This window comes from Mchenga conophoros, linkage group LG5 (genome assembly GCF_057382185.1).
Source record: "Mchenga conophoros isolate Kocher_MC1m ecotype Shallow Benthic linkage group LG5, M_conophoros_male_GT1.1, whole genome shotgun sequence".
In the NCBI taxonomy this organism is placed as follows: Eukaryota; Metazoa; Chordata; class Actinopteri; order Cichliformes; family Cichlidae; genus Mchenga; species Mchenga conophoros.
The window spans coordinates 22181023-22192572 of record NC_140530.1 but is presented as its reverse complement, the minus strand read 5'-3'; the positions used below and the strand labels follow the sequence as shown (position 1 = coordinate 22192572).

The 11550-nt window shown below is 42.8% G+C and overlaps 1 protein-coding gene across 1 annotated transcript; it reads right to left on the bottom strand.

Moving 5' to 3' along the window:
- Nucleotides 1-478: 478 nt before the first annotated feature.
- On the bottom strand, nt 479-10091 carry LOC146574529 (dual specificity protein phosphatase 7-like). Its single transcript, XM_085274258.1, has 3 exons — nt 9163-10091; nt 7151-7579; nt 479-4941 (listed from the first exon to the last, which is right to left on the bottom strand). The coding sequence occupies exons 1-3, from the start codon at nt 9569-9571 to the stop codon at nt 4625-4627; spliced, it is 1155 nt and encodes a 384-aa protein (XP_085130384.1). The 5' UTR covers nt 9572-10091; the 3' UTR covers nt 479-4624.
- Nucleotides 10092-11550: the final 1459 nt, after the last annotated feature.

The window sequence follows — 11550 nt, the reverse complement described above, 5'->3', positions numbered from 1 at the left end:
AAAACCCCGCAGTCAGGACATGCTATATTGTATTTAGATAGAAGCTAGCAAGCTAACTTCTAACTCCATTAAATGTCATAAATTCCGTTTTCATGGATGCCTGGATGTTAAACTCAATTGTTTCACCTGGTAGAGCAGAACGCTGATCATTTTATTAAAGATGAAAGACTTTAGACAGTTTTTCAACTCTCAGTAATGCCACAGTGATCGTTTGATATATGGACCTGCAGCGGAGTTTAGGCCCAGACACGGCCAGTGACGTCAGACTTAACGACCGGATAGGGTGTAGAGTATAAGGTAAAAGTCTTAATCTTCAGATTTAAACCAGTTACTAATAGTAATCAGTAATTTCTTAGTGCAAAAATAAACCAACACGTTCCGTGTAAGCGAACAATAAATAGACCTAGTTCTTCATTCACTGTAACTCACAGGTCATTTCTAATATACTTTTGATGATCAGAAATAAAGAGGAAACATGTTAAAGAAAAAAAATATTTCAATATTTATTTGCGGTATAAACATGTCTTGTGTTGATTCAATATACTGACAGAAAGGTGAAACTGCCCCAGTTAACACGCCCCTTCTTTTTATACACAGACAGATTGCATCTTTTTTAAAAAAACAAAACAAAAACTGTTTACAGCACAATACAAAACAGCTATTCAACGTGACTTTGAAGCTGTAACACGATGCAAGATGCATTGTCAAAAAAATCCCTGAAAATTTCCTCATTGAGGTAACATTTTTAAATCATTCACTTTTTCTTTCGCTTTGTATTTCACGCCTCGCTCCTCGCCTCCTCTCGCTCATTCACACCTTTCTCTCCAGAGCACAATTTCACCAAGATGTAGCTACAAGTTTAAGGACACAGAAACGGCCGTTCCCGTGATCTGGCAAATTTACAAACAGAGAAAAACACTTAATTTCTCTTTCATTGTTACAAAGACACACGCACGCACGCGAAAGAAAGAAAGAAAGAAAAAAATCACAAGAAAGCAGCTTGAAGTCAATTGTTTCTTTTTAAATAGAAAAGCTCTGTTCTGAAATATATTTCAATCCCAGGGTGCAAGTGATCAAGTCCTCTGTGTTTTTCCTATTCTATGTGGGATATGACTCCAGACAAGGAAAGTCCATTCAAGCATGGTGGTAGTATTCTCATCTCTGATGCTATACCAGGAGAGGAACTTTTGCATATAAACTCATATATATATATAAAGTATATTCATATTGAAAGGCCACAGGAATAGCATAGAGCACATTATATCAAAACCAAGAAGGAAAAACACCTTAATCACTGTAATTATTCAAGCCAGGTTGGCGTAAGGGCCTATTGTGAAACATAACTGGCATGCTGAACCACAGCTCTGTCTGTGTGGAGCAGTCTGTGTATGTGTGTGTGTGTGTCTTTAAATCTGCAAGTCTTTCAGGTTTGTACTGGACACACTGGCCCTATATTTTGTACACCCCAGGAGAAATGTTACTTCAGTCCATAAGCCATAAATCGAGCTGGATCTTGTGGAATTATATAGAATAGATATAGTACAAAAAGAAGAGAATTTAAAAATGTTGAGGTCTTGGATCTACAAAATACTGCAAAAAAAGGTGTTTTGATATATTGCAGAGTAACAAAGAGGACCTCGTGTGACCCGTTACGGCAAAAAGACAGCTTGTACTCTGTTATTACCGTGCTCTTATTCCAATAACAGATAACAAACCTTTTCTTCTTCTTTCCACACAATTCTTTTTTCCAAAGTGAGATACAAAGAGTATTGAACAGTCAGCATTAGAAACAAGTTAGAAAGATTATATAAGGCCAGCTAAAACCAACCCTCTTCAGATTCCCCTGCTGTGCTCGCAGAAAACCCCGTTCGTGGTTTCTGTTTAGACAAACGTCCACATCCCGACTTTGAATACGCAGTTTGCTGTGAACACTGGACCTCGTGCAAAAACCGCCTTGTATGAGGAGATCTCTAACTCTAACCCGACAGCGTGCTCTATCGATAGCAAACCTCAGCATCTACCACTTAGCCCTAAAGCTGGACACATATCTCCACGGTATTCATCTTTTCATATTCACTAGTATATGAAAAACAACCTGTTTGCAGGTTGTGAGGTTTCACAACATTTCCAATTTTGTAAAAGCAGACTTCTGTTCAATACATGAGCAAGCAGTGAACATGACCTCCAGCTTTTTGGGGTCACTGTTTCCTAACAACAGCTGCCTCAGCATCTTTATACTGGTCCCTGTCGAGCTAAACATATCCCCTGCTACACCTGGCACAGAACACCACCTGGACTGCTTTGCTTTAGCAGGGTGTTTTTGTTTTTTTGGGAGCATACAGCTCTCTGATTACAGCTGCAAATAGCAGGTTATTTCTCTTCTTTTTTCTCAGGGATTGTAATTACGGACATTGCTATATTTGTTGTTTTTTTTGTCTGCTGATTTCCGGCAGCAAGACTTTAATCTCCGCAGCGTGACCCTCTGCTAGGAACATTTTTGAGCATGAAACCCCCAAAGTAAACTTTGGGGGTTTCAACTTTAAGGAGCAGACTTTCTGATTAACAGGTGGTGTTCACAAGGCTCAGCTGTGCAATTATAACACGTCCGCGCACGAAGAAGACGAAGAAGAAAATGTTCTTTCATGAGGCCCAGTGTACCTAGAAGTCCAGTTAGCGTGGTGTTGTTTGGAGTCTTTCTCAAAAATCACTGCGGGTTTGCTGAAGCGCTACAGATGTGGACGCTGTCTCAGAAAACGCTTTGACTACATGCTGTGTGCCACTGCGTTCAGCAGCAACAGCAGTTAAATAAAACGGTCCTCATTATTTGTCTTTCCACCTGGTAAAGTAACGTCCAGCCTGTGGTTGAGTCTACTGTTAGAGAGCATACGGCACCACAGCATGCTCTGGTATACAAAATAATAAAGATCTGTTTAATATTCATTTGTGTTTAATATAGCTTTCATATAATAATATACCCAAGGCTTAAGGGTGAATCAACTCAGACAAAGCTTTCTTTGACAAAACGAGTGATCCCTTCTTTTTTTAGTTTTTAGAAAGACCTTTCCTCTCAATTTCCTCCAACGCTGTTAAGGGACGTGAAACTGCTGAAGTAAGTGAAGTCTAGCGGAAGCCAGTCCCAGTCAACCAGACCAGAATCCAAACACAAAGACCAAAGTAAAGCCCCAACCCGACCCCCCACCCTCGGTCCTGAAACACACAAGAAGCTAACATAGGCCAACAAAACTTTGGGGTGCAGGTTATACATTTGATCTGCCCAAAAAGTACCTCAGTGACCCAGAAATGTTAATACTGACTTCCTGTCCCTGATCCGTAACCTCTAACCGAGTAACCCTTTTTGGCAAAACGTGCTGGTGGAACAACTGTGTTGATGAAATCAATAACTGAGGAACTTTGACCGAAACTGACTTTTTGACCGAAACGAAACAAATGATTAAAATCTTCAGAACAGCTGACTGAAACAACTGGATGAACAGTCATATAGGGAAGGAAGAAGGAACTGGGAAATGCGCTCGAAAACAGTTGGCCAAGTGTCAAACACGCAGGAGTAATTTCTCCCATCTCCAGCCGTGAATCAATTCCTACTTCCAGCCTGCTGCTTGTTTTAACCCCTATCCCTGCTCCTCTGCTCAGGGCCCAGTTTTTGCTCCCTCCCCGCTGAGCCGTGCAGCTGTCAGGACTCGTCGCAGCCTGGGACTGACCTCTCCGCTCCTCTTCTCTGAATGTCTCTTTATCTGACTGCTTCCAGCACAGGCCAACAAAGTCAATGGCTACACCACTGTGCAAACTGCATTAGGTCATAAACCTAAAGAAAAAACAAAACTTAAAAAAAAAGACCATCTAAAAACCCATTCCACTTTAATTTTACAATCTCTTAAGCCATTATTTATATGGCTTGAGATAAATATATTTATATATAAGGTATAGATCTGTGCGTAAATGTACATAGAAAATATACAAAAATGCATATAGACATACTGAATTTGTTAAGGACTGCCCATACATTTTCTGCTATGTACGTTAACATACATACAGTACAAACATACATACTGTGTTTATATCGTGTGTGTGTGTGAGAGTTAATTCCTTGGTTTTTAAAAACTCTACATTCAGTAGAGTGAGATTTCCTATGAGTAAATCCCAGCTTTTCCACTTGGCACCAGTCACCTCGGCTCGAGAGCCGAGACAAGGAGGATGCAGTCATCTTATAAATCAAGCGCTAAAGATTTTCCGTGTTCCTATCTTTGTATTAAGCTTTCTGTCCTGCTGCAATCATTTAGTTTCTCAGTCAAGTTAAACCTCCCTCATTCTTCGTTTACAAGCTGTTAAGGGAGAACAGCTTTGTTAACCCACAGCATCCTTCTCTGGGTTGAAAAACCCCCCAAAACCCTTTAACGTGGCATCCATGACTCCTCCTGACACGTCAACGCTGCTCCATGGTCAGGATCTCGGACAACGAGCCTCAAGAGGCTAAAACATTCATTAAAACTCTGCTCTCCTGCAGTGCAGCCACTTGCAGACATGGTAACCATACCACCATGCCCCCCACCCCAAATCCTCGTAAGTTGCAATGGGGGCAATCCACATGAAACTGAGACTCTCATTTTCATGTGGATTCTAGGGTGTCCAGTTGAAACACGTTGTGATTGGTCGGGGTGGTGAAGAAGAGCTGGTCGTGCGTCGGCGAGTTCGAGTGGTTGTCACAGGGGCTGTTGAGACCTAGCGTCCGCTCAAAGTCAAGGAGCTGGCCCATGAAGTTGAAGTTCGGGGAAATGTTTGACTTTTTCCGCTTCACAAAGTCGTAGGCGTCATTGAGCGACAGGTTGAGCTTCTGCATCAGGTAAGCCACGGTGACGGTGACGGAGCGGCTGATCCCGGCCAGGCAGTGGACCAGTATGCCACACTTTTTGGAGCGCGCCTCGTCTGAGGAGGAAGGAGGGAACAAGGAGATGAGAACATGAATGAGAGACATGACTACTGACCGTGTTTCATTCTCAACACTGGGAATTAAAAAGATCAATGAATCAGAAGGAAAAGTTTTTCTCTATATATTATAACGCAGACTTTCCAAAGAGCTCGTCGCCTGAGGATGAAAAGAAGGCAAAAGAGTGAAGCAAGTGTACCTCAGACAGGCTTTCGCTAACTGGAGAGCTCCGGGACTTGAGAAGGTTCAAATGCTCAGCTGGCACTATTTCTACTAGATCAGCAAGTAACAAAAACCTGCCTGATACTGGGTCATACTGCAGTGGAAGTGGCCCCACAGTGCTTTAATTTGCAGAGAAACTTTTGAATAACATCACGTGGTCATAGCGAGAACTGACAAACAGTAATCTGTGGCTATCATGAAAACTGAGTTACTTTCTGAGGTACTTTTAAGTCATTAAATGACCAACATTTGCAAACGAGACTGGCTTTTATCATTTAACGCTGCCGTGACTTAACTTCTCGCATATTCACCCTGTGGTTTTCCCCCGGTACTCTGATTTACTCCTACAGCAAGTGACCACATGCTAGATTATGTGGTCGGTCTAAATGAGCTGTAGATGTGAGCCTAGAACAACCAGAATGAAAAATCAGAAGTGCCTCATTGCGATTATTATATTTTCAATCCAGAGTGACCTCTGTCGCTGACGGCAAAGTGTAATTTTTCATTCTGCTTTCTAGCTCTCGGTCTGTAGGAAAACCTGAACAGAAAAAGCATCTTACATTATTAACTGGTTACATCCATCCACCTATCAGTTTCGAGCCCTTGCACTCGCATCTCTACAGGCCATTAGAGTGAGAGTTAAGTGCTCCGTTCCTTCCTTTCTTTTCTCCCTCTCTCTTTCATCTCTCGCTGCCAACGTCTCTTGTTGTAGGATTGGGGTCAGTCGGCTCATGAGCTCAGGCTGCCAAGGCGATGCAAAATTAAATTTATATGTGATGTGCGCTCGCTTTCCGCAACGAAGACAGGGGCAGAAATCCTTGCCCGACGAGTCAAAAACCAACTCGAGAAGCCTCGGAAGTCGAATAAGTAACGGGCTTTAACTGATTACGTCACTTTACTCGTTCTTTGCATGTGCAGTAACGTAAGGATTTTCATTTATGCAAGAAACTTCAACTCCCTCCCCATCTGCATTCTTGCTTTCACAAAAGAAAAAGCACGTACAAACAATAATTTTAGGCATTTAAGGGACTGCAACTTTCAGCAGCGCAGTGTGAAGTCATATCGGCATCTCCTTCACCCATAATTACCCCGTTATTTACAAAAAAAGATCTGCTGTAATCCCTGCTTATTACAGCCAGCTCCATTTAACATCAGCGTGACCCAAATCTGCCACGACCTCTGGCTCTGGCATATGTCTCACTTCCTGCCACCTACAATGAATCATTACTCTAAAGGAAAACAAAAGGGGCGGGGGGTAGAGTCGGTGGTCTGGACAATCTAAGACATGCATGAAGACTTTAGCACTGACTCATCGGCGAGGGAATTCACTCATTCTCTAAAAATTAAGTGAGAAGGAATGACGGGAATGATGGGAAACACTGAAAATGGGACGAGATGAGAACTCTTCTGCGTGACCTCATTCTCAAAGAATCCATTTCCATGTTTTATTCACAGAGTTGCCTTTTCATTCTACGATTTTAAATTCCTGTTTTATCAATCACGGTGAAATGCAGGCTTAGCAAAACCACGCTAACATCCATCTTAAACTGTTTCCAAAGAAGCTATTTATATGCACGACTTATGATTAAAATCTTGGATAAATGCAGCGAGAGTGACTAATAAAGAGCAGATAATAACGGCACTAAATGGACTAGTACTTAAATAGCACTTTTGTAACTCTGTGACTCTAATTGAGCACTTAAAGCCCTGTTTTGTTTTGTTTTTTCTTTCTTTTTCACATTCATCCATTGACATACTTTCATACAGTGCTTTGTTTTTTGGCTCTAATTTATTATACAATCTAATATGAGGATTTTGGACTGTGATTGACAAAACATGCCTCTTAAATATGAGACATTGGGCCCAACCAGCACACTGATTGATAATGAATTTAACTTCTTCAGATCCCTGCCCTGACCCAAAAACACATTTGTCTAAAATAACCTGACGGATATCTGAGACAACTGCACAGCATTCTCCACTCACCTATGAAAGAAATGGCCTCAGGGAAAAACTGAGAGAGGTTTTGGCTCCAGTGATCGGAGATGGGAATCTGTTTGTACTTGAAGTCCCCTTCGTGTTCAAACATGTTGGGCAGGTTGGGCGTCACGTTCAGGATGTACTTGATATTGTACTTGCTGAGCACATCCAGGTTGGCGGAGTCTTTGGCACAGCCCAGGTAAAGGTAGGGCAGGATCTGGACGGGGAACGCTGGCTGGTTGTTGGGGAGCGGACTGCCCTCCGACTCTGTGGCGCTGCCCGGCTCGCGGTCCGATTCCCCATCTGAGCAGTCGGAGCTGATGCGGAGCCCTCCGAGACCGAGGACGGAGGCTGGTGGGGAGCTGCTGGGACAGGAGCAGTCCAAATTGATCTCGCAGTGCTCTGGGTACTCTGACTGGAACTTGTTGAAGCCTCCTGGAGCATGATGAAGACAAAGGAAAAACAAGCAAAAACAAAACATGTTAGTATAAAGCCAAGAAAGCAATTTCACTGGGAGGAGAGGAGGGGGGTTTAAAACTTGTGCATAACCAAAGGCAGGAGGTATGAGTCATTTAACATGAGCCTGGATATGAAGAAATTAACACTGAGTCCAAATAATCTGAGAAAAATTTGGTGCTAAAATTGGCCAAATGAAGAAAATCTCTTCACTCTTTTTTTTTTTTATTACAGTTGCTTCAGATATCAGAGGCGGTATTAAACTTTGAATTGCACGTGATATCCTACGTGTGTAAAAACGCTTTTATTAGATCCACGGCATATTTTCACACACACCCGTGACAGATAAATTATAATAAGTTGGTATTTACGTCAGTCTGAGAGAGAGGGGGAACAGTGTAGACAGATGTGGTTCCATTGAGAAAAGCTGAGCAGGACAGTCAGCTACAACACTACACAGCTCAGCGGACTTTTTGTGAATGGCAGCTCGAGGCTCGTGACTCCCGTCAAAGATTTCTATTTTCTCGTGGTTAAATACCTCTCTGCTATGGTTATAACACCTCATTTCATCGCCTATTAACTGTCTTTTTTTTAAACAATGTCGGCTTTTTTCTGTGGGATTTTTCGTAGCCCGTCGTCGTGTCCTGGTTTCAGTGTTCATTCATGAAAAAAAAAAACCGCTCGTCTTTTCCTGAAGGAGCTCAATATGGCGGGGCGTGTACTTGCAGCGTTTAATTGAAAACACGCCGCATTTGAAACTGCTTCTTCTTTCTTTTTTTAAAGCACTCGATGAAATTACAAGGCGTTGTTGACGCTTTTCTTCTTCCTAAATAATTTCCACGCTTTGCGAATCAATCAATAAATAAGTAAAAATAAAAGCGATGATTTTGGTCGGAAGCAGGAAACATCTGTCGAACAGCTACTTCATTCTGACACTGGATCCGATTTGTTACACACCGCCTGATTTTGTAACAGTGACACTTTATTTTAATATGCGGAACTCATTCAGTGTTCATCAACTGTGTGTGTGTGTGTGTGTGTGTGTGTGTGTGTGTGTGTGTGTGTGTGTGTGTGTGGACAGATGAGAACAGCTGGATTTATCTGAAGTGGCGCCACATTTTAACCCCCCTTCAAATCCCCCCTACAAACACTTTATCGATGCAATAATGTTTTATAAGCTACTGATAGGAGTGGCTTGTTCAAGCTTAGCTATGTGACTCCACCAGATAAAATCTGCCTTAAAAGACAATCTGTTCCAGGCGTGCCACGACCCCCCAAAACACCAAATTCACTTAGTGCGGCGTTTAAGTGCAGCATCCCAGGTCTGATAAATCAGTGTGATTTACACTCGCTTTCTTTCCCATTAATTGCAGTGAGTGACACTACAACAACACTAGTCCAGTTCATCTGGGACTGTCTAAGTTAATCAAATCAGAGCGAAATTCAAGCAATTTGCTGCAGTCCACTTTGAGAGGAAGTAGTGTGAGAGTTTTATGAATTAAAAGGCACCAATGCACCACAACCCAAACAAAACCTCTAGATTCAAAGCAATCTGATCTTACCCTCTAGATAAAAAGCCTTGCACCCGTCGTCCCGGAGCTTCTGCAGGAGCAGCCCAAGCACGGAGCTTCCCAGCCCGGACTCCTGCCGCTCCGAGGTCGCCTCGTCGTACAGCACCACCACGTCCGTCTTGCACCTCTTTACAAATTTCTCCTTGTCCTCGTTGTTGGGGATGATGGAGCGAATGGGGAGGTTCCCCTTTTTCAGTCTCCGGAGCATGAGGCCCGGGATGGCCAGGTTGATGGCCGACTCGATGTGCGAGGACTCGTACAGCTCATGGGGTCTGCAGTCCAGCAACAGCAGAGAGCTGGCCCCGGACTCCAGCTCCTCCTGCAGCCACTCCACGCTCTTACTCGACATCATCGTCATAGTCACGATCACAGAGCATCCCCACGAGTGATTAATTCTCATCAGTGAAACGTTAATCCCCCCGTCGCCTGCTGTGACATGAGAACAACACAACAGAACAGAGGAAAGGAAAAGAAAAAAAAAGAAAAAAAAAATCACGGCGCTAAACTTCCCTTCCCGCGGCCACCACCACCAACGCCACCGCTGCTCCTGCCGCTGTTCCTGAGGGCGCAACGCACCCAACACACACTTCCACACGCGCGCACACACATCCAACACACACGCAGCGATGCCCCTCCGGTGGGAGCAGGAAACTTGAACATGCAGAGGTTTCTTTCCCTCCTTCCTTCAGTCCGATTGAAGCGGAGGTTTGACTCCAGTCCATCGACCGTCCATTCGGTGAGCTCGCTCCAACTTTGACGCGTCCGCAGAGCGACGAAACGGCCCAAATGAACCTCGTTACTCTCTCGGGATGTGAGAGCCGGGTGAGCCGATGATGCTAAAGCCCATGCTTATTGTTATTACTGGACATGCTTGGCCCGTGGTGCGCCTCTGGTTTGTCATTTCCACTGGATGCGTTAAAGAGGCTCTGCGGGCTTGTCACTGAGGAGAGGGAGGAGCGCACATATTTAAAGGCGCAGCGCTGCTTTAGAGTCACAGGAGCACAGTGTAGCTTCACAACATACTATCCATTCATTGATTCTCTGTAGCTTATACTCTGAATTAATAAAAAAAGGCCGACCTAATTCTACAAATTAAAGCCCCACGTCCTCCAACGCTCGTGGACATCTATATCCTTTGAGTCTGTTAAAATCTGAGTCTTTTTTGTGTGTTTAATTTTGCTTTTTAAGAGTTCAGTTGTAAAAGCAACTTTTAAAAACACTTCCTCGTGGTACCATGAATGATGTTTTAGGGATTAAAAGTTTATTCCCGAGTCATTCCCCTTGTTTTTTGCTTTTTTCAGCCTCTACTTTCTCATCCCAAATGACCTTGTGTCGAGATTATTTTATAGTTTTAACACTCAGTGAAGGTTCAGCCCTTTAAGCAAACATGTGCTCAAAGTTAACTTGTAACTATTGGTGTAAGTGTTGTAAGGTATCAACTTTATTAGGGACACTTCACATTTGTAGCTGTGCTTCCTTAAAGTTTAATCTTATGATGCCTGCCGTCATAGACCGGTAATAAACACAGTGCCGGATGTTCATATTTTAGAGCTTTGTAAAGATAATCTCTGTGGCAAGCCTGTCGTGTTGTGTTGTAAAAATAAACTGATCACTGAGTACATTATTGCAGATATCAGTTTTGAAGATAAAGCTTCAATCAACAGACTGTATCACGGAAGTGCGGACGATTCCTCACAGATAGTTTCTAATTATCACAGCCTCATCCAAAAGCAATACATCTAAAATACCATGTTGTGTTCAGTAAACCAGCAGAAATGTAATAAAAATGGAGTTGTGGCCAGTTATACCAAGTCTTTAGTTTGTTTGTGTGAAATTATGGCTCTGCGTGTACCCATAACTCAGTGATTTAGGTTCTCGGGTCCTTATCCTGTTCATTTAATAATCTGAAGGCACTCAGTGTTTTAATAAATCATCAGGTGTCAGACCTATGGACCTCATGCCCAAGCAGTAACTCTTGTCCTACCATCAGTTTTCCTTTAGTCTCCACAACATATTAACCCACTCACTCTGTGCACCTACACAGGTTTGGTTATAATATTACTGGACATAACAGAAAGGTGACTTTACTTACTAATACTAAGATTTTTTTTCCAGGTTGGCTTTATAGTTTCTAAGATATTACAAAATCATATTTGACATCACAAACCAGTACCAGTGTGGTGGTTTACCATCATCTAGCAGGGGACGGGCTCCTCCCACAGGCCGAAGACATGTGTGTTAAGTTAACTACCTATAGGTGTGAATAATTGTCTGTCGTCCCCCCCCCCAAAACCACAGAGGACATTTATATTTCAGCCAAACTCTGTTTCGAAATTAGAGCTAGGGGAAATTATAACATCTGGTATTTTAAAAATGGAA

What these genes read in the sequence shown, in the direction of transcription:
- LOC146574529 (XM_085274258.1), bottom strand. Translation starts at nt 9,571, where the DNA reads ATGAGAATTAATCACTCGTGGGGATGCTCTGTGATCGTGACTATGACG. An exon ending in CAAGGCTTTTTATCTAGAGG is followed by an intron (nt 7,580 to 9,162) that starts GTAAGATCAGAT and finishes ATCATGCTCCAG; the next exon opens with GAGGCTTCAACAAGTTCCAG. An exon ending in TGAGGCCATTTCTTTCATAG is followed by an intron (nt 4,942 to 7,150) that starts GTGAGTGGAGAA and finishes CTTCCTCCTCAG; the next exon opens with ACGAGGCGCGCTCCAAAAAG.